Here is a 24319-nt window from a genome sequence, read left to right on the forward strand (position 1 = left end):
GCATGATCTTTTGGGTTATTAGGCCATAAGATTATTTGACAATGGACTGGTCATTCTCAAACAGGTTTCCGAGGGAACCCTCATTTAGAAGAATTACTTGCTATCTTCTTTTTCCGTTATTTCTTGTCAAAAAGACTTAAAAATTCTTGACAGGTTCTCAGAAATGATTTATCATGAACCACAGGCGCTGTAAGTATCATTGGTGTTTGCTGAATAATTTACAAAAATAAAACGACTGAAATTTTCAAGTTTTTTTGTGGATGCAAAATGGGTCAAAAACGTGACAAAAGCGGAACGTGATGAAATCGGGTCGAAAATGTGATTAAGTCGGAGGTAGATAAAATCGGGGAGTGACAAAATCGGGTCAACACTGTGTAACTTTTCACTTCTTTCTTCTCATTTCTCTCATTTCACTTTTCACTTTTTACATTCAGCCTGATGACCCAACATCAGTCCCATCTTCTTGGAAAAACATGTTTCCGAAAATATTTCAAGAATTTTGATGCCCATATTGCCAGGAATTAATTTGCGGCCACTATAGGGCCCACAGGAACCTATTCCGGGATGTCCGTTCCGAGTCCATATGATCACGTGGTCCTAATACGTTGGGAAGTCATAATCCTCGAATTTTCTGCGAAACTGGTAACTCAGGGTACAAGAAATCATCATTTGGATTCTATAAGATCAACTTCTCCATTTTTGAGACATGGTCTAGCAAATCCGGAACTCCGGTAACCAGGTAATCCGGATCGGTCCTATGTGATATGGATCGGATAGAGGACAAATTTCTCAATCCATAGCAAATATAATCGTCCAAATCGGTTGAAAACTGACGAAGTTATGGTCATACCAAAACGTGGGTACCCGGGTACCCTGTCGGTACGTTACGGGGTAAAAATATTCAGAAGCCCCTCCCCAAGCCCCCCCTTACTGGATTTTCATTTTCGTACCACCCAAACCTTAATTTTGCCGAGTTTGAAGATGTCACGGGGTTTCAATTTCCTGCGATGTTTAGAACCCTAAAAAAAATTCACTTGAAAACGAAAAAGGTACCCGGGTACCCTGTCGGTAACAAAAGGGTTAACTGCGAGGTTTCTAAGCCAGGTTACCATTTTTGCATTCGTATATCATGAGGCTAGCACGATGATACTTTTGTGCCCAGAGAAGTTGAGACAATTTCCAATCCGAAAATTGCCTAGACAGGCACCGGGAATCGAACCCAGCCACCCTCAGCATGGTCTTGCTTTGTAGCCGCGCGTCTTACCGCACGGCTAAGGAGGGCCCCCTCTTGTTCGACCGCTCTCCGCGGAATCCCGATCAAAATGGCTGCACGCCGGGAAGTATTCAATGAAGTAAGCCCATTAGCCCCGCCCCTTCATTAGTTACAAGAAAGCTGCTTTCCAGCGCGCGCGAGCCATTTTGATCGGGATTCTGGAGAGAGCGGATCGCAACTCGAAAATACTGACAAATTTCAAACATATTGTGAAATTTTCTCGCAAGAATCTAAATTTGGTTATGAGCTGTTAGCGATTCAAAATGCGTATTGTTGAGAAGAGTAAAAACAAAAGAACTTTAAGACGAAGTACAAAGGATAATCGCTTGGCGTCTGTCAGTCCGAGCGAGTTGCTGTAGAAATCTTCCACTAAGGTTACGTCTTCATCGATTTGGCTATCGTCGGAAAGTGAACTTTTCTGGTAAGATTATTTAGTTTTGTTTCTGTTAGTCATTGGAAATCAAATTGATTTCTACCGATCCACCATTTTATACAAACGAAGGTTGATGCGAGATGATTTTTCATTAAAGTGCAAACACAATCGTTTGGCGATGACAGAAAGATGCTCTTCGGTAGTAGAATCACAAGTGCGCATTAGAGGGCGATTATGCAATAAATTTGTTCGAATTGATGGAATCACTAACAGAAACTAAATTACCTCCTCGATGCCATCGAAACAATCCATTTTTGCAATCAACTCTTTCTGTTCAGGAAATGCTGGTCCTGAGAAGAACCAATTCTCTTTCCCCGATGCGCCTTTACAATAAGTAAACCGGCCTGAACAATGAGATTGATGCTCTCCTAAAATTTGGCGGATATCAGTAAAAAATTATATTTCATCCCTTTTTTTAATTTTTTTTTTATTTTGGTTTGCTATAGAACGGAAAGCTAACCTGAAATTAGTCAAAGAATTAAAAATGTTGATGTTATTATTATTCGCCAATACAATATGTTACCGCGCGGGACCAGCATTTTATGTTCCACTAGCAGTCCCGAAGAACCTCGTCTCGCCTAAAATTGATCTATTCTCTGATTAATTCTCGAGTTATGAAGACATTAATGTTTCATTTGTATGGGAGCCCCCCTTTCTCGAACCATCTTAAGATCCTTCCCCGGCCCCAAAAACCTCTGCATACAAATTTTCACGCTGATCGGTTTAGTAGTTTTGGAGTCTATAAGGTTCAAACAGACAGAAATTTATTTTTATGTACATAGATAAGTTACAATCGAATCCCCTTTCGCCCAAAACGACGACAGAACAAGTACCATAGGACAGCGATTGCAGGAATTACAGCAACAACAACAAGTAGCAGCCGCATTAAATGAAATTCAACTGCAGAAAACAAGACAGAATGAGCCCAGTCAGCTGATTCTAGGAAGCACACCTCATGATATCTGATAGACGTTCATCGAGCCAAATCAGCAACCCGTGGCAACAACAACGACAACAGCAGGGCGCGAGTCAGTTTTCATTCAAATTAGCATTGCCAGGGACTTTTAGCGAGCGAGACCTCTGTAATAAACAGCTAATAAAAAATCAGTCATTCTTAGTCTAACTTTCAACCAGTGCAGTTCTCAGTTTTAGTTTTTTTAAAACGGCAGTGCAGTGATAAAAAGTGTTGTGTGATTCCTAAGTTGCAGTGCGGAACAGAATCCAACAGGGAAAACTTTAAAGTTCATCCGCTGCGGACCTCATTCATTTGACGCTGGAAGAGGGGAAAGCCAACCAAAAAGCGCATCCAGAACCTGTGACTCCGAGAAATCATCTCTCGTGGGATACGAGCGGAGTTGAGGTGAGTCCTTTAATTTAATTAACTAATTATACAAAGTGTGTGTGTTTGGGTAGTGAGAACTAGAAATCAGTATTTAGTGTATAGTGAAGTGAATGCTTACAAGAAAAATGACGGAAACACTTGACCAGTTAGTCGAGAATCTCGCCGCTCAACTTGAAGAACAGCGAATCGAAATTGCAAATTTACGGACGTCACGAGCCCAATCTGGCCCTATGACTCCACAAAATATCATAAGGTTCGATAGGTTCAGTGTACCGGACCCTATTAAATTGATCCCAACGTATGCTGGGGAACCCTCTATATTATCTTCATGGATCGATTCAGTCGACCAGAAGATTGAATACAGTAAAAATCTAATCAATGATCAATCCATCGTGGATGATGTCATGCCACTTTGGACAGGGATCATAAGAGACAAAATTATCAAAGAGGCAAAATTTGTTCTCATAAGGAACCAAGTAAACCTAGATTGGAAAGATATTAAGCAAACCTTAAGGGATGAACTTGGAGATAAGCGAGATTTAGCCACGCTTATCGCTAAAATATCGGGTCAAAAACAAGGTTCGCAAGATTTGAGTACATACTATCAACAGTGTAAGAAGCATTTAGCGGATATTAACGCAAATGTTCTCGCCAATGCTGAAACGAAAAATTGTGCTAAAGTCTTAATGGTCAGTTACGAGACCATGATGATAAATGCATTTATCGATGGTTTGCCAGCTCATTTAACGTCTCTTACTAGGATTTATAAACCAAAAACCCTCCATGAAGCTTACGAAGGTGCCCTAGAACAATTTACTGCTTGCCAGAAGAGACGGGAAAAGTTTAATCAAGGATTCAAATCAAGTAAACAACCAAACTCGATTGGTCAGATTGCAACCCAATCAACTTCCTTTTAAGACGCAGACCCACAATCCATATAGCTTTAGTAATTTCAATAATCGTCAACAATTCAACCAATCTGGATTTAAAACACAATTTGCATCTAACAATTACCCTCCACACAGACCGCAACAGTTTGCGGCTTCCTGGCCCATCCGGTCAAAATAAATATCCTTTCCAACAAAATAGACACCCTTCAGGTCAGAGCAATTTTAAACCATACCAGAATCCAACACAAGTAAATGTGCACGAATCTTCTGATGAAGCTTCACCCTGTTATTCGTATGTTGAGGATCCATATACCGAGGAACCACAGCAACAACAAACCTATCAACAGATTGAAGAACATGAGGACCTAATTTTTTATTTGGATTCGGAACAACCGACTCCAGAATAGAAAATAATTTCCTCCCTTATCTAGAAATACCCAGGAGTGTCGGCAGACCTCTGAGGTTTCTAATCGACACTGGAGCGAATAAAAATTACGTGTCTCCAGAACTGGTACCGCCATCCAGTATTGGATCCGGTCCATATCAAAAAATCAAAAATCTGAGCGGTGTGCACTGCATTAATCAATACACGTATGCTAACCCTTTCTCCAATTTTTCAAAAGATTTACCAAGGTTAAAAATTTTCGTATTAAGATTCCACGATTATTTCGATGGGCTTATTGGATTCGAATCCTTAAGAACTATCGGTGCTATAATCGACACAACTTCAAACACTCGTAAAGAATATCGAAATACCACTTCAAAAAAAAATCCCAACCAAAGAGCAACTCAACTTTCATGAAGGAGAGATGCTAGTAAAGGAATTTCAAGTTCGGATTAAGGAAGGAGACTTTCTTATCGAACATGACATTGCCATCGGAGAAGAAGTAGTCATACCGTCGGGTGTATATACAGCCCATAATAATGTAGCCTACTTCCCACTGATGAATCTCAGCAACAAAGAAAAACAGTTTTGTATTGATAAGGACGCTGTATTTACGGAGCTTCTCAACTTCGAAGAGATGGCCCCTAAACAAAATTTTAACGTTGGATCAGGAATTAAATCGGATCTCAAAGAAATAATTCGATCAGACCATTTAAACGAGGAAGAAGAAGACAAACTCTTTAAAGTTTTACAACAATTTCCAGAAGTGTTTTACAATGCGGATGAAAGGTTAACTTTCACCAACGCAGTAAGGCATCGAATACATACGAATGACGAACTACCCGTCTATTCAAAAAACTATCGCTACCCCTTCTGCCACAGAGAAGAGGTCCAGCGACAAGTAGCACTAATGTTAGACCAAGGAATCATTCGCCCGACGAGCAGCCCCTGGTCTTCACCCATTTGGGTCGTGCCCAAAAAACCTGATGCTTCTGGTACAAGAAAATGGCGACTCGTCATCGACTATCGGAAATTGAACCAAAAATCATCCGATGATCGATACCCCATTCCGAATATCACAGACATACTCGACAAATTGGGGAGATGCCAGTATTTTTCTACCCTTGATCTTGCATCAGGGTTTCATCAAATTGAGGTACATAAAAAGGACATCCCTAAAACTGCGTTTAGTGTTGAAGGTGGTCACTACGAGTTTGTACGGATGCCTTTCGGCCTCAAGAACGCCCCCGCTACGTTCCAGAGAGTGATGGATAACGTCCTTAGGGAACACATCGGCGTGTCATGTCTGGTATACATGGATGATATTATCATCTATTCTACCAGCCTTCAAGAACATCTTATTAATCTAAAGAAAATAATGGAAACTCTTCGCAAGCACAATTTCAAGATCCAGCTTGATAAGTGTGAGTTTCTACAGAAAGAAGTAGCCTTTCTAGGTCACGTGATTACTCCCGAAGGAGTCAAGCCTAATCCCGAAAAAATAAGAGCAATCCAAGAATGGCCCTTGCCAAAAACTGAGAAAGAACTAAGAGGATTCTTAGGTGTCATGGGCTATTACAGAAAGTTTATTAAAGATTTTGCTAAAATAGCGAAACCTTTGACCCAGCAGTTGCGTAAAGACGAAGAATTGCAACACACAAAAGAATTTATTTCCGCTTTTCAGAAATGTAAGTACATTTTAAGCAGTAGTCAAATACTGAAATATCCTGATTTTAAGAAACGATCCACAGATGCATCTAATTATGCTTTAGGCGCGGTATTGTCTCAATGTCCTATTGGACAGGACAAACCCATAGCCTATGCGTCACGCACGTTGACCAGGACGGAAGAGAGATACTCCACTATTGAAAAGGAGCTCCTTGCCATTGACTGGGCGTGTAAGTACTTTCGACCCTACATACACGGCCAAAAATTCACGATATATACCGATCACAAGCCCCTAACTTTCACTCTGAGCTCGAAGTTAGCCAATGATCGTTTAATCAACTGGAAAATGCGATTAGGAGCGTTTGATTGCGATATTCAATATCGACCAGGAAAGCAAAATGTGGTAGCGGACGGTCTTTCCCGTATACCCCAGGAGATAAATTTAAACGAATCCAGATCCTCATCCTCCTCTACATCATCATCAGATGCAGCAACCGTTCATTCAGCAGAATCTGATAACGAAGACCTAATTACCATGGTAGAAACACCGCTTAATTATTTCAGGAACCAGATACTAATCAAAAAGGGAGACAGAAATGGAGAACAGTATGAAGAAGTCTTCCCAGGCGTCTGCAGGAGAACTCGTGTCACTTTCGGTGTACCTGTAGCGGTAACTATTTTCAGGAATTTCATGCATCCGCAAAAGATGAACGGCATTCTGTGCCCTGAAGAATGGCTTCATATACTCCAAATAACTAAAACTAACTCAAAAACTTTTGCAGGATCTTACAACTCTAGAAGCTCAGAATACAGTTATAGACGAAGTCCACCAGCGAGCACACAGAGGAGCGGAAGAAAATCCTGAGGTTATCCGAAGAACATACTTCTTCCCAAGGATGCGATCCGCGATACAGACGTTCGTTAACCTGTGTTCCAAATGTTTGGAGTGTAAGTACGAAAGGAATCCCTATCGAATTACATTTTACAATACCCCTATACCCAAAAAGCCTCTTGACATTGTACACATCGATATTTTCATCTCCTGTCCAAATACTTTTCTATCGGCCATTGACAAATTGTCGAAATTTGCAATACTTATCCCCATCAAGTTCAGATCTATTCCTGACGTTAAACGTGGCCTTGTTAAACTAATTTCAACTTACGGAACACCCCGTATGATAGTTTGCGATAATGAAGCTGCGTTTAAGTCTATTGAAATTAGAGGGTTATTACAAAGACTAGATGTGGAAATGTACTACACTCCGTCCAACCAAAGCGAGGTCAACGGGATTGTAGAACGTTTTCACTCTACGCTCAATGAAATATTTCAATGTATTCGAACGAAGTAACACAAGGAAACAAAGAAATTTATCGCATTGCAACCACATTATATAATAGCACAATTCATAGCACTACTAAATTAAAACCAGTGGAAATACTCTATGGGATTAAAGATGGAGAAGAGAGACCCCATAACTTAGAGACAATTTTGGAAAACCGGAATAAAATTTTCGATGAAATTGTAGAAAGATTGCAAGAGAAAAATTTGGTTGAAATTTTGGCCCAGAGCATCAGGTCATCAAATAGAATCGAATTAGAAGGCGGCCCATAAAAAAAAATCCATACTAATTTGAGCCACCCTAGTCTGCAGCTTCTTCAGTGTTTCCACTGTTGAACAAATTTCATGAAAAACTCTAGGAAAGAGCAACGTGTTGAGTCTCGGTAAAGAATTTCTTTCCCATTGCTACAAAATCTTGGAAAGGAACCATAACGGATCTTCAGAAGAATAGGGAGAAAACTTATCTTTTCTACACTAATAAAAATACACACATTTTTGTTGGCAAAAATCTAACAAAATACAAATAAATTTCATGTGCGCGATAATAACCACCCGCTTTAGAAGAATCCACATAAAGGTTATTAGTTAATAAGGGTATACTTTTATGCCCAGGGAAGTCGAGACAATTTTCAATCCGAAAATTGCCTAGACCGGCACCGGGAATCGAACCCAGCCACCCTCAGCATGGTCTTGCTTTGTAGCCCCGCATCTTACCGCACGGCGAAGGAGGCTATGCAAATCCACTTAGTCATTATGTGGGAAATGCTGTAGTCAAAATTTATGTGTGTTACACATAAGTAATATGATTGGATTTTTGTCAGTGTAGCATTCTTAGTAGATGTGCCTTGAAGAGATTAAGCAAGCAACTTATCGAGTAGCAAAGCAGTAGAGAAACTTCTGGTGGAACTTTTTCAATAAATATCCTAAGGATTAAAACATATCCAAGACTGAATTGCTGAAGGAAGTTTTTAATACTACCCGAAGCTATTTTAATTTCAACAGGGCTTCTCAGCGCTATTTGTACCTACTGATCCCGTTACGATCTTTGATTGAACCCGTGCCTTCGTTTTACGTTGGACCCGTGTGCGGAAGTAAAATTCCGACAAGCGGTGGTAATCCTGCAGGGACACCGTCCTGAAATTAAAACCTATTAGAAGGTAACGTCTCCACGCTCAGCAATGAGCATTAATAAAACAAGAGGAAGGGTGAGTCTCTGACTTTTCCACTTCTTTCTGAGAAACAAGGATTCAATACCGTCCTGCCAAAGCGCGGAAAAAATAGAAGATATTAGAAGATCTAACATTTAAAATAATTCTTCTCCTATAGAACTGAGCAATCAGTTCGATTTGATTCATGACGAAATTGAGCAAATCGAGTTTACCTCTAGCCCAGGTGATTCGATCCATGCTAAAATGCAAAGGATTCCGCCAATTGTGGTATCTGTTGCCAAGTTTTCTGGCTTTAGGAATAAGATTTTGAGTAACCTTCAGGGGATCAAGGTTTCATTTCAGATTGCCAGGAAGGGTACTGCCGCGTTTTACCGGGATCCTTTGACGATCGCAAACGTCTTCTTCAGTATTTAACTGAGAAGCGGGATAAATTCTTCACATACAACGACCAAACTGAGCGATTGTTCAAAGTCTTCTTGAAAGGTCTCCCCAGTGATGATAAATCACTGGATGAGATTAAAATTGAAATTTCTTAATTACTTGGATTTTCACCAGTCCAAGTAATTAAGATGAAAAAGAAAGCTCGCTCTGGTACTTTCCAGAGGGGTATTTCTCAAGAATTTTATTTAGTTCACTTTAACAAAAGTGAGCTAAATAATATGAAAAGTTTGGAAAAGGCCTGTATTATGTCCCATGTCCGTGTTACATGGGAACATTTCCGCAGGCCTGGGGGAAATTTCCAAAACCCCACTCAGTGCCGTAAGTGCCAAAAGTTGGGTCACGGAACTAAACATTGCCACATGGATGCTAAATGCATGATTTGTGGTGGAACCTCTAACGCCAAGGACGCCTGTCCTGTGAGAGAAGACTTCAATAAATTTAAATGTGCCAATTGTGGGAGCAATCATAAATCCAATTTCTAGGAATGCCCTTCACGCAAAAAAAGTTTTGAATTCCCGTGCAAAATTGATGACGCTCAAAATTTGCAATAATTTTCCGGTCGAGCAATGCATACTAACCACAATCAACGAACAAATTTTGCTCCTACCTCTCACCGAGTAACGAGCAGTTCGTCGAATCCTAATTTTTCAAACAAGCCCACCTATGGAAGCACTCAGGTAGCATGTCTGCTTCCGACTTTGATTTTCTAAATGAAGCTAATACCAAAACTGAAGCTGTTCAGGTTGGTATCAAATGATCGTCTTGACAACGCCTGTGGTGGGGTCGCCATTGTCATTAATAGACGTATCAAACATAAATTATATTCTTCGTTTGAAACCAAAATTTTTGAAACCTTGGGAGTTTCTGTTGAAACAAATTTTGGACAATTCTCTCTTATTGCGGCCTACTTGCCTTTCCAGTGAAATGGGCAGCAAAGGAATTTGTTGTGAGCTGATCTTCAAATTCTAACTCGCTACAAATCCAAATTTTTCATAATTGCCAAACATATTACCTACTATTCAATATCCCAATGGACCAACTTGTTTTTCTTCCAGTCGAAATCCTTCTCTACTAATTTTAACGGATTCAAGTCAGCTGTGTGGCCATTTGGTAACTCATGCTGACTTTGACTCTGATCACCTTCCTGTGACGTTTGAAATCTCACCATTAACCATTAACAATCCAATCAGCTCTACTTTTAATTATCATAGAGCTGATTGGGATTTATATAAAACGTATATCGATAGGAATTTTGATGTTGATATGCCTCTTGATACCAAAAGGGATATTGCTAATGCTCTCGTATCTTTGACAAATTTAATTGTCGAAGCCAGTGATATTAAATTCAACTTCATTATTATTGACGACGATCTTCAGCTACTGATCTGTCTTAAAAACGTGCGGCGAAGAGAATACCAAAGAACTCGCGATCCCGTGTTGAAAGTTATTTGGCGAGATTTGCAAAGTGAAATTAAAAAACGTTTCGCTATTCTGAGAAATACCAACTTTGAGAATAATGTCTCGAAGTTGAATCCCAGTTCGAAACTCTTTTGGAAGTTAACGAAAATTCCTAAAAAAAACCTCAAAAGCCAAAATTGTATTAACAAATGGCGAAAAGGATCAAAAACTTGCTCAGCAGTTCGAGAGTTCCCATAATTTTAGTCTAGGTCTCACTAGTCCAATTGAGGATCAGGTTACACGAAGCTTCGAAGACATTCTCAATCAAGATAATGTTTTGACCCTTCGTTGGGAACTAATTTGGATGAAGTGAGATCTATTACTAGAAAATTTAAAAATATGAAAGCCCTGGGTGATGATGGTATTTTCTACATACTTATCAAAAAACTTCCTGAGAGCTCTTTATCCTTTTTGGTTAATTTATTTAAAAAATGTTTTCAATTGGCATACTAAAATGGAAAAATGGAAAAACGCCAAAGTTATTCCAATTTTGAAGCCGGACAAAAATCCAGCTGAGGTTTATAGTTATCGTCCAATCAGTTTGCTTTCTTCAATAAGCAAACTGTTTGAAATCATAATCGTGGTAAATCATAATCATTAACAGGGTTTCGACTTTTCGTTTCAATGAGACCAAAGCAAGCGTTTTTCGGGCCAAGGGAAAATCTTGTTTCGTTGTTTATGTTGAGGATCATCTTTCACCCATCAATCTTTTCTCTAGAATTAGCATTGGAAGATGAACGAAAATCTTGCCTATTAGATGAAAATCCTTTTTCATTTCATTACTTTCACCTTTCACTCACTTTTCGCGAGAATTATCACAGAACAATTACAAAATTGTATGGCCGCGCCGGGACTCGAACCCAGAATAGTAACAATAATAGCTGTGGGGATGCGCTTACTTTAGCCACACCACCACGCTATCTGTATGAAAGCGTTAAGTTATTTGTTCCACATAAGCTACTACCATTTGCATTGATGATGCCACGAAAAGACCTGAATATGAAAGAAAAAGAGCAAACCAACGTTCAGCGGCAATCGAAGTGAGCGAAAATTTTTTATCACTCTCCAGGCTGTTTTTCTTTCCCGAAAAGCGATTTCTCCCCGAAAACTGCCGTGAAGGAAAATCATGTGCTCCTGAGATTGAGTGAGCATTATGAACCCTGATCATTAATCATTGTGGAAAATGAATTAATCATCAATTAAATTCTTTAATCGTAGAGTCGAATGATTTAATCATAACCAATTTAATCATTCATTGGAAGATTTATTCATTAACGCTCTGTGACACAAGATGGATTTTCAAGCAGAATTTTGAGGTGGGATTATTATGAGGTTCAGGATAAGTAAACAGTACTGGGGAGAAAGAACATTAGAGCTAGTGTATGTCAAGATGAGGTACAAGAAGGTTCTGTGCTACAATGGCGTTGAAGTAGCACGTTTCTACAGACCCACAGCTTGATGCGGCTTAACCCACAGCTTGACGGCTTGATATATCATCAAGTCTATTGAGCACGTTAGTTCATGTAACTATCACACCACAGTGTAATACAATAAAAATCAATTATTAAAAAATGTGTAGTTCTATCACTGTTTCTGGAGATAGCTCAGCATCTAAATAATCGACATTGCACAGTACAATCGCCAGGAATCTTAGTTTTGTATAACGCCAAGATATGGAGCGTCTCTAGAAAATCCAGGAAGACGCCAGTACTTACATAAAAGAACAGTTCACATTTTGTACTGCACAACAACTTTGACTTTGAACAAGACTTATAGCGAACTTTCAATGTCAAAAAATCCGTATCTAATATGAACCTATGCTTTTGACAAAATGCAAATCGAATGCTTCCGAACGTAATTGGTATTCGTTGAAAACAATATTTTTCGTACTTACCACCCAAACCGTCTTCGCCGGCACCATCATCATCATGCCTTCGTGTCCGATCGGCTACAATAAAACAAATAATGTCGGTATTAGCAAAATAGTAGCTCAAAGTCACATCGCAAGAAATTCTCACCTTGATGATGGTTCCGGCTGGAGATCTTTTCCATCAATTTTGTAATTTTACTGCTATCATTTTTGAGTGGCGTGGGTCCCGGACAGCACTCTATCAGATCCTTAGCACAGGCTCGGTGGATATTCAATTCACAGTCTGCACGCGAGAGAATAAAATTATAAAAAATGAAATTGAGACACATTGAATCGCCGATCAAAACCTACTTGAACAATGGAAGCCCTGCGGACTCACACCCCAGAGTATGTTCTGGCAGTGATTACACCGGGTCACCTCGTAGTACGGCTGAAGCCGTAGGTTATGTCCGAGGATGTCCTGCTTGCGGTGCTTTGTCATCAGCCGGCTCTTGAAACTTTTCTCCCGACTAACGAAATGGTGCACCTTATCGATCGGGCTGCCCGTATTGGGTCGCGTCACAAAAAACCGTTGCAACACAGTGGACAGGGCCGCACACAAGGCCAACTTCTTTGGGCACTCCTTTGGAGATTCCTTCTCAATCTCCTCCCTGTAAGAGTAAAAGAATAAAACGATTTAAAACATCACCTAAGAGAACTCCAATGGCTCGAGACTTACAAATACTGCTGCAGCTTTGGTAACAACGTTTCCTCCACTATCCGCTGCTCTTTGACCTTATCACCTTTGGCGTTCTGTAGCTGTTGGTCGGTGGGGCCGTACATCGTGCCCAGACCGGCAGTTCGTTTCACCTGAAACTCCTGCAGCTGGATGTTGATGTAGTCGCGCGCCTTGTTGCGGCTCTTGTAGAATACCTTCCGCAAGATTTCCACCTTGTCGTTCTCCTTCTGGAGAATGTCGTCGATCTCGCGGGCCAACGATTCGTCCACGTTGGGCCACAGGAGGGGCTGTAATGGTTGGAAGGAAACATAATTTGTCAAAATCGTGGATATGTTCCGAAAGGTAAGCACGCTAATTAAATTGTTTGTATTGTTTAGGAATTAACAAAAAAAATCAAGGACACAAAAAAATAAATAAAATAAGAAAAAAAAAACAATAAAACTAAGAAAGTGATTAAAATGAGATAGAAATGGGTGATTCTGTAGGTAGTGAATAAAGCGAAATAAAGTAAACGAAACGAAAACAGTAAAGTTAAAAACGATGAAAAATAGTCTATTAAAAAAACTAATAAACTATTAGCAACAACTATTATAGTAGCCATTTATTAAAACAAATATGAACGAGTACTCACCGCTCCCGGAACTAGAAACGTCGAATGGATCTCGTATGCCCACTTGCGCATATCCTTAATGCTGCCCTCCTTGTACAGGGCAGTGATCAGGTAGAACAGCAGCGGCGACGGATCCGAATTGGAAAGTACGAAATTGAGAAATACTGCTAGGTGTGCGGAGTGGGCCGGTTCCAGAAGCTGCGTCAGCGACCGGAACGGTCCGTGTTCCTCGATGAAGCTCTCCTGATCGGAGTTTTCATCGTCCTCCATCGAGATGATCTGCTTCTGGGCCACGTTGGCCTGGGCGGCCACTATGGTTGTGGCCATCTGCTGGGGAACAGCCGGAGCCGGCCGCGTCACTCCCGACGATGGGTGGTGCTGCTGGTAGTTGGGATGGTGCAGGAGGTTTTCGATAGATGTCGCCAAATCGCCGGCAGTGGTGTGATCGTGGTGCAAATGCCCGCTACCAGCACCACTGCCGATCATCGACGTGCTCAGATACGGCGGAGGCGGCGTACCGGGTGGCGTGATCTCCTGCGATCGTTTGTCCCAGGAATCGGAAGAGGTCTTTTGGTGGCGTGGCACTAGCGAATGGTCGCCGAACTCCTTGGAGCTGATATTCTCCGGGGAGGACACTATCCGGCGGTGCTTCTTGTTGATGGACTGGTTGATGTGGGCAGACTGTGGGGTCGCGTTCAGAGCCTGTTGGAATGATTCAGGAAAAATCAAGTTAACATCGAAACTATGGTGTTCTTATGCGTCTCCTTGGAAGAAACGAAACAAGCCCCCCACTCGTCTAAACACCACACGAAAAATGGATCGCAATAGAAAAAAAACTTAAAACGGAACTCGGGGAAATCAAAACACACTGGTGCGCGTTTCAAACGGGACGAAAAGGGACTACGACGTTGTAATGGGCAAACAAAAATGATTCCTTTGCTTGCCATTCATTTAGTTATATGACCACCTGGGGGAAGCATGCATCACTAAATGGACGGAGGGTTAATATCGTATAAAAGCAAACTAGAACATCTATTCAAACTGATCGTGCAGTTACAAACTCTTCAAAATGCATTAGTAGTGTTGAGGAAAGCATTCATAACTTTAAGGAAAATGCACTTACTATTTTCAACAACGTCTTCAGCGCAACTAATTGAACCTGTTCAAAGACATTTCTCGGGATTGGTGAATACTTACTTGAGTTGTTTTTTTGTTGTTGTTCAGCTCCAAATGTGATAGAGGTAAAGTATTGAAATTTAATGGTTTTATGAGATCCGTGAAGGCATTCTTTAAAACACGTTTCATAAATCATAATGCGCATTTGGAAGTATCCTCCAATTGTTTGTGACATTCTATTTCGCAAACAACCATTGACCCTTGCAGAAATACATCCAGCTTTCTCAGGACTTCAAAGTTTGTTTATAGCCATATGGCATAAAAATGCAACAAAGAAAACAAGAACGTTCTCTTCGAATGGCGTAAGAATAAGACGTTTTTTGCTATATGATTCACTGGTCAACAGTAAATTTGTATTCGCGATGCTCATGTGTTGCATTTGTAGTTCTTGACCTTTGAAATCGACTGGTTACTGTCGTTTTCTGTTTGATTGGGATGATTCCGAGATTATTTGGTCACGCTTTAACGGCGTTGAAGTCACTTGCTTGTTTGCATGATTGCATGTTTATATAAGTTAAAATACTAAGTTATTACGATATATGAATGTCCTAATAAGTGATTTTAGGCAAAAATGGCCCTCCCAGGCAGTGACGGGAAATGTCAAAAAAATATCGTGGGATTGCAATTACTAATTTGCTAATAACTTTTTTCAGAAGTTATTAATAATTCGGATTAACATTTAATGCCTAAAAGATCCTAGAACTTTGTCGAACAGATCATTGATCTAAATACCAAGTCTAAGCCATGAGAGCGAAATTTAAAAAATGTCACGGAATGCCGTGACATTAATGTCATTTGACACTAATTCGGCTCTCACGCTGCCAATATCAGATTTAGAGAAATGACCTATTAGAAAAAGTTATATGATCTTTTGAAGCCTACATGTTTATATAAAAACATATTTGTAAATAATTTGTGAAAAAAGTTATTATCAAATTAGTCCCATGGCATCTAAATGACATTTCCCGTCACTGCTCCCAGAGAAAACGATAGGTACGGATTATGAAAACTGTTAACCTTAGTAAGATGTTGGGGTCAATATGACCCAAAACGAAACTTCAAAGTAGAATAACTTTTTACCTGATAATCGGATCGTTCTGAAATTTCTTGACTTTTAATATTTTGTGGAAATGAAGCATCTGACATGAAAAAAGTATTTTAAGGTGCAACAGGAACGACCCCACAAAAAAAGTTACGAATAAGATGTTAGGGTCATATTGACCCAGAAATGTAAATGCTTATAAAACAGTCCAATTATAACCGAATTACAAAGTTTATATACCGTTCGAAAGATAAACTCATCAATTTTGAGGCTATGTGCTGATATGCTGGTTCTGGAGACAATGACCACCGGGAAACGACTTCCACGGGGACCTTGTCGTTCATATAAGGGGACATTTCCGTTTTAGCACCAAAATATGCCGTGCGGCGGCTCTTTCGTCATGATTGTCCACCAAACAGATGGTTATGCGCTTGAAATCGATAAGTGACCACATTGGCCACTCCTGGTACATGCAAAGTACCCCCGGGGAACCCGCAGGAGGAGACATTTCCGTTTTAGCACCACAATATGCCGTGCGGCGGATCTTTCGTCATGATTTTCCACCAAACAGATGGTTATGCGCTTGAAATCGATAAGTGACCACATTGGTCACTCCTGGTACATGCAAGGTGCCTCCAGGGAACCCGCAGGAGGGGACATTTCCGTTTTAGCACCACAATATGCCGTGCGGCGGATCTTTCGTCATGATTTTCCACAAAATAAATGATTATGCGTTTGAAATCGATAATTGATCAAATTGGCCGCTCTTGGAGCCTATGAGGTGCCCCTGAGGAACCCGTAAAAGAGGACATTTCCGTTCTAGCACCAAAATATGCCGTGCGGCGGCTCTTTCGTCATGATTTTCCACAAAATAGATGATAATCCGCTCGAAATCGATAAGTGACCACATTGGCCGCTTTTGGAGCCTATGAGGTGCCCTCGGGGAACCCGTAAAAGGGGACCTTTTCATTTTTACACCAATATAAGCCGTGCGGCGGCTCTTTCGGTGTGTTTTCCCACCAAACAGATTGTCGTGCGCTCGAAATCGATAAGTGACCACATTGATTACATTTGGAACCTATGAGGTTTCCTCGGAGAACACGTAGAAGATGATATTTCCATTTTTACACCAACGTATGTTATGCGGCGGCTCTTTCCTCCAAATAGGTGCCCTCGAAATTGATTATTGACATATTTTCCACCCTTAGAACCTATGAGGTGCCCCCCGGGATCCCGTGGAAGAGTACATTTCCATTTTAACACCAAAATATGCCGTGCGGTGGCTCTTTCTTTGTTATTTTCTACCAAACAGATGGTCATGTGCTTGGAATTGATTAGTGATATTGTCTACTCTTGGAACCTTTGAGGTGCCCTGCGAACCCGTAGGAGAGGACATTTTCATGATTATATCAAATGTACTGTGCCACTTGCGGCAGCTCTATCTCCATGTTTTTCAACATATAGATGGTTATGCGTTTGAAATCGATTTAGATCACCTTGTCTACCCTGGCCGCAAATCTTCAAAAAGTTGGTTATGCGCTTGAAATTGTTCTTCATTTGAAATTGAGTACTGAGTCAAATTAAAAAATAGTTTCTGGGCTACTGTGATGGTCCCTTCGAACAGCTCGCAAAGGATTTTCTATTCCAACACAACATTTCGATATAAAAAAGAAAATCTCTCCTTCTGCGAGACTCCTCCGGGTACCGTGTAGGTTGTAGATATTAAGTTTAGAATGAATGACCTATTTGATAGAAAAAAAAACAAGATTAATCTACCTAGTGGTGTTCAAAAGGGTTGAGAAATATATAAGAAAAGTCTAATATAACACTAATAGGTAGATGGCTCTTATTTTTCATATTTGTTTATTTGCATTCTAAAATTTCCTGCTGAACGCAACTTATTGCAAGCCAATCGGATAAGCATAAGTGCCAGAAAAGTGATTTCCCCATGCAGGTGCTGAAATTAGTATTTTGGCCATAACTTCGGAGCCCATAGTTTGATCTGGCCAATTTTGAATAGGAAACTATAGGGCAGGAATTTGCGTCGAATGCTATTTAATGCGAGCAAATCGGTTTAGGAAAAGCTCCTAAAAAGTGAGTGAGATTTTGTGTGTACAGACACTTTCAATGGATTCTTCGCGGCACTCCACAATTATCGAAACAGGGCCTGGGATTCCCCCGGGTTGATATTAGATTTCAAGAGCATAACCAACTACTTGATGGAAAATTATAGTGAAAGAGCCGCTACACGGCATGTCTTGGAATAAAAATAAAAATATCTCCTTGTACAGGTTCCCCGGAAGCACCTCATAGGTTTCAAAAGTGGCCAATGTGGTCGCTAATCGATTTTATGTGAGTGAGAGTAAGCACGGAAATGTCCTCTCCTATGAGCTCCACGGTGGTAATTCATAGGTTCCAAAATGGAAAATGTGGTCACTTTATCATTTCGATATAAAAACGGAAATGTCACCATCTACGGGTTCCCCGTGGGCATCTCAATGGTTCCAAGACTCTTGGACCAAGAGTGGCAAATGTGGTCACTAATCGATTTCAAGCGCATAATCATCTATTCTGTGGAAAATCACGACGAAAGAGCCGCCGCACGACATATTTTGTTGCTAATACGGAAATGTCCCTTTCTACGGGTTCCCCGGGGGCACCACATAGGTTCCAAGAGTGGCCAATGTGGTCAATCATCGATTTCGAGCTGAATAAACATCTCTTTGATGGGAAAACACACCGAGAGAGTCACCGCACGGCACATTTCGGTGTTAAAACAAAAATGTTCCATTCTACACACTTAAATTTTTTCACCGATCTCGGCTGTGCAAATCTCGGTTTAAGTTCGTTTGCTGAAATATCGGCTAAATAGACGTATGATTACGGCGGCTCCCTTGAGTGTCGCAGTAAACGAACTACTTTTTCTGCTGATATATCAGCAGAAAGTCTCTAACCGAGCGCTCGGCTGTGCGGATCTCGGCAAAAGAATGAAAAAAAGCCGAGCTGAACTGAGTGTGTACGGGTTCCCTTGGGGGCCCCTCATAGGTTCCAGGCGTTGTCAATGTGGTCACTTATCGATTTCAAGCGCATAATCATCTATTTTGTGGAAAATCATGACGAAAGAGCCGTCGCACGGCATATTTTGGTGCTAAAACGGAAATGTGGCCAATGTGGTCACTTATCGATTTCGAGCGAATAACCATCTCTTTGGTGGGAAAACACACCGAAAGAGTCGCCGCACGGCATATTTTGGTGCTAAAACGGAAATGTCCCTTCCTGCGGGCCCCTCATAGGTTCCAGGCGTTGCCAATGTGGTCACTTATCGATTTCAAGCGCATAGTCATCTATTTTGTGGAAAATTATGACGAAAGAGCCGCCGCACGACATATTTTGGTGTTAAACGGAAATATCCCTTTCTACGGGTTCCCCAAGGGCACCTCATAGGTTCTAAGATGTGGTCACTTATTGATTTCGAGCGAATAACCATCTCTTTGGTGGGAAAACACACCGAAAGAGTTGCCGCTCGGCATATTTCGGTGTTAAAACGGAAATATCCCATTCTACGGATTCCCTGGGGGCCCCTGGTAGGCCCAAGAGCGGCCAATGTGGTCATTTATCGATTTCAAGCGCATAACCATCTGTTTGGTGGAAAATCATGACAAAAGAGCCGCCGCACGGCATATTTTGGTGTTAAAAAGGAAATTTCTCCTTTTACGGGTTCCCCGATGGCACCTCATAGGCTTCAAGAGTGGCCAATGTGGTCAATTATCGATTTCGAGCGCATAATCATCTATTTTGTGGAAAATCATGACGAATGAGCCATCGCATGGCATATTTTGGAGTTTAAACGGAAATATTCCTTTTTTACGGGTTCCCCAAGGGCACCTTATAGGTTCCAAGAGTGGTCAATGTGGTCAATTATCGACTTCGAGCGCATAATCATCTATTTTGTGGAAAATCATGACGAAAGAGCTGTCGCACGATATATTTTGGTGTTAAAACGGAAATGTCCCCTGTTACGGGTTCCCTGGGGGTACCTCATAGGCTCCAAGAGTGGCCAAAGTGGTAACTTAGCGATTTCGAGCGCATTATCACCTATTTTGTGGAAAATCATGACGACAGAGCCGCCGCACGATATATTTTGGTGCTAAAACGGAAATGTCTCCTCTTGCGGGTTCCCCGGGGGCACCTTGCATGTAGCAGGAGTGGCCACTTTCGTCGGAAGCCCTCTCATGGACCATACATTACCGTTTTAAGAGAATTTATGAAGAATTAGCGATCGAAAGGCATATATGGAGCGATTTTTATGCTCCCCTTATATGACCGACAAGGTCCCCGTGGAAGTCGTTTCCCGGTGGCCATTGTCTCCAGAACCAGCATATCACACCATAGCCACAAAATTGATGAGTTTATCTTTCGAACGGTATATAAACTTTGTAATTCGGTTATAATTTGACTGTTTTATAAGCATTTAGATTTCTGGGTCAATATGACCCTAACATCTTATTCGTAAGTTTTTTCTAATATCCGAAGAAGGTTAAGCAGCATATAAGCATAAAAGCATATGGAGACGCATGGTACATTTGTGCGATGATTCAGCTTATGAGCTTAACTTTTATGCAAATTTCATCGCATCCGTTGTATTAATTAAATGAACAAGTGTGCAAGCATTTGTACGGAACTTGTATTGAGGAAAGTCTGCACCTGAATTTTTTTTAGCAAGATCAGCTGGAGTACGGATGTTGTCATTTGGAAGGTAGACAAATTTGATTTACCAAATTCAACATGAGTAAAATTTACGGATTCAGAAGAACTTTTTTGCTGGAATTTGCATGGAATTGTGTATTATATTGGTTTGATGCACATGTTCTATGTTCTCCAAATTGTTCTGGAGTTATAAAGAGCCTACTTAACCAACATCACCGGGTATAAAACCAAAATATCCAGCATATCTACACAAATCTCTAGAGCCCTTGCGTATTATGAACATTCCATAACAAATTAAACTTAATACAGGTGATCTAGGTTCTCCAAATTGTTATGGAATTCCAATCAATTGGTCTACAACGTTGATGCAGATGTTCTTGATTATCCTAGTTGTTTAGGAATTCAAATCAATTGGTCTTCAAGGTCAACAAAATCAAGGTCAACAAAGGTCAACAAAATTCTCTAAATTATTTTGGAATTCAGATCAATTGATCTACAAGGTCAAATTTTTCTAGTATCCAATCGAAATCAACCATGCATATCCATACAAGTCCCTCGAGTACTTTTTGATCATTTTTCGAAAATATTGCCTATACGTCAAATTAAGCGTACATTTTATGATTGACGGGAGAGTATTTTTTATGCTTTTCGTGGTTTCGTTTTACGCTTTTCGGATGAAGGAAAGAAAAATTTAAAGGACGGGCGCAACTTCCAAACAGTCAGCTCGTGAAAACAAAAATAAATTCGAGCAGTTTGGAAGGTATGTAATATTTTTCCAATGCTTCTAAAATCATATTAAATAACCATTGTTGTCCTTTTGGATTAGGCATCCAAGAATCCAAACACAAAGAGGCCATTCAGTACCAACTTGAGCTCGTTCCGTAACAGCGAACATGTTCATATAGAAGTTTAGCTGACAAGAGCATCCAGGTCGTACTCAAGCGGCCGAGCTTCCAGTCGAAACAAGCCAAGGTGATCGTCGTGCTAATATAGCGATCCGCCCCGAGGGAGAAACGTAAAGATGCCACCGTTACTGGTAGCTGTCGTGGCTCCCATTAGGGTGCCGGATCGGAGGTATAATGGTCCTTTTAGGAGTAATTCCACTTTTCTACAATTGACCTTTGCCATCAAAAATTGTATCTCGTTTTATTGCTTCAGTCGATTCTTTGGCTTGTTTAAGGTCAACTTTCTCGAAGAACCAATATTTTTTGAAGCCTCAAACTATTTAAAAAATCGAAAACAAAACTTGAAAAAAGCTGCACTTGTGAACCGGCCTAATAAATTCACCCGATGTTCGTTCAAAGTCGGGCAAATGTTAGGCCAATCTTGAAAACAGTACTTTTAAATAAAATAAAGAATCGATTGAGCGAACAAAAAATGTTGACGGGAAAGGTCATTTATGCGTCATTTTTTCGCACAGGCTCATCGCAACCAAATGGAAGATGATCCAGATACTGTCACTGCAGTGCACGAGTCGATCATACACATTGACCAAACTCACCAGTAATTGATTCACCTGTGGTTGATTCATTCCAAGGAAGTCGCACACATCATTCGAAGACTCAAGTCCAAAAAGTCTCCCGGTCAGGATATTAGAAACTGCTTACTTAAGAATTTACTTTGGAAGGCCCATATTGTTCTAGCAAAAATCTTTCCGCTTGTCTTCGATTAGGCTATTTCCCGTTGAAATGGAAACACGCAGTAGTTTTTGCAATCCCGAAACCCAACAAAGACCCCACAATCTCCTCAAATATAGCACTATAATTATAATACTTTTGAAGCGGATAATCCTGAAACGCATTGAGCAACATCTGGAGAACTATCGAATTATTCCTAATGAGCAGTTCGGCTTTAAAAGAGGACATTTAACTAACCACCAACTAGTCCGGCTTGTAAAAACAGTACGAACGAATTTTGCACGAGGAAAATCTTCAGGCATGGTGCTCCTTGATGTGGAGAAAGCCTACGACTCTTTGTGGCAAGGAGCAATATTACATAAGATGCTCCTACGTAATTTTCTCCCATATATTCTGTTCGCTCCTTCCTGTCGAAACGCTCCTATTGTGTCTCGATAAATGGGCACACATCTGATCGACACGAAGTTCCATTCGGTGTCCCACAAGGAGCTATTCTAAATCCTACGCTCTACAATACCTTCACCGCTGATCTTGTGATGATTGACGATGTCAAATATTTTCTTTATACTGAGGGTCTGTCTCATTTGGAGAATTAAACTTAAAAGTGACAGTTCGAAAATTTAAAAATCATCCCGTTATTACAATTAGCAATTAGCAATTACAATAGGACATCGATGGAAAATGATTCGATATCTGTCAAAAGTAATCTTGCTCTGCGAGCAGGGTTATTTGATAAAATGTCACTTTTAAGTTTAATTTCAGTTTAATTATCCAATTGAGACAGACCCTGATGATACCGGTTTAATCACGTCGGATTCCGATCTATCCATTGTAGTAACGAAACTACAAGAGGCTCAAAATGCCATCGAAAGCTACCAGAAAAAGTGGAAGATAAAAACAAATGCCGGCAAATGGCAGGCTATTTTCTTCACTCGCAAGCGAAGCCCCCAAAAACTTCCGCAAAGCGAAATATCCGTTTGGGGCCTCCCAGTTCCATGGTCGGATACGTAGGACTATCAATGGACCAGAATTTAACCTTCGCTACCCACATAAAGCACAGCCTGAGTAAATGAGACAAACTCATCAGAGTGGTCTATTCGGGGGACCTTTGGCAAAAAACGATGTTTTTTTAATAACTTTGGAACGCAATGACCGATCGGGCCAGTTTTCAATAGGAAACAACTAGACAATCCGCGTCGATTGCGGTCAATTGCGAGCAAATCGGATAATGCTAAGTACCAAAAAGTGTGTCTCACATCACCTGACATCACCTCAATTCGTCGAGCTGAGTCGATTGGTATAAAACACCATGGGTCTCCGAGCCTTCTATCAAAAGTTCGGTTTTGGAGTGATCCTATAGCCTTTACGTATACTTTGTATATGAGAAAGGCAAAAATGTATTGTTCGAACAATTTCACATTAATAGTGACTCCGTTATGCTATTTGGCGCTTGAGCCCAAAATAAACGCATCTGATAAAATCGCAACCATCAGTGGACAATGTTGGAAGCGCAAGCAGTGAATAATGTTGAAAGCTTCTAATATATCGGTAGCCAAATGTCGCCAGACGGCGGTGCCAAGATAGACATATGTAGATCTATTTCGGATCTAAACCTACACGGAAGAAATAAAGTACCCAATAGTGAGTTTAAATTAACCCAACCTCGAACATCCGTACGGGAAGCTAAAGTTGAGTAAGTAGAGTCGAAGTAGTTTGCCTTTACTCCCATGTTAAAAAAGTACCCAACGGAAAATTTATTTACCAAAATTTAAGTTTAATTCACTTAATTTCGACCTCAGGTAATAAAACTCAAAATTGGCTTCCCGTATTGAACTGGCGTCATTGGATTGTTGGGCTCTTTTGTTTTTGACAACAAAAGAAAGAGTGGATGAAAGAGAAGAGAAAAAATAACTCAAAAGTAAGTTTAAAAATACTCAATTTTGGGTACTTTTTTCCTTCCGTGTAGAGGTACTGCTTTAGAGTTGCGCGTGTTGCATTTTGTACGTTTGTGCGTTTATTATTGTTTTATCACCTAAAGCTTATGAGATAGACGTTGACAGCGTTGAGTGTTTTTAAATTTATTTTTGAGTTATTTTTTCTCTTCTCTTTCATCCACTCTTTCTTCTGTTGTAAAAACAAAAGAGCCAAACAATCCAACGAC

General features: G+C 40.5%; 1 protein-coding gene across 6 annotated transcripts in view; it reads right to left on the bottom strand.

The window, feature by feature from the left end:
• Nucleotides 1–24319, bottom strand: part of LOC134225187 (rho guanine nucleotide exchange factor 11) — a 421082-nt gene that overhangs the window by 220396 nt on the left and 176367 nt on the right. For all 6 annotated transcript variants that reach the window (XM_062705053.1, XM_062705052.1, XM_062705057.1 and 3 more), the window contains 5 exons: nt 13618–14298; nt 12987–13273; nt 12620–12918; nt 12417–12551; nt 12293–12346 (listed from right to left, as the gene is read on the bottom strand). In XM_062705053.1, coding sequence (XP_062561037.1) covers nt 12293–12346; nt 12417–12551; nt 12620–12918; nt 12987–13273; nt 13618–14298 — 1456 coding nt within the window. The remainder of the gene's footprint in view (nt 1–12292; nt 12347–12416; nt 12552–12619; nt 12919–12986; nt 13274–13617; nt 14299–24319) is intronic.

The sequence above is a fragment of the Armigeres subalbatus genome, chromosome 3 (genome assembly GCF_024139115.2).
Source record: "Armigeres subalbatus isolate Guangzhou_Male chromosome 3, GZ_Asu_2, whole genome shotgun sequence".
NCBI classification, from domain to species: domain Eukaryota; kingdom Metazoa; phylum Arthropoda; class Insecta; order Diptera; family Culicidae; genus Armigeres; species Armigeres subalbatus.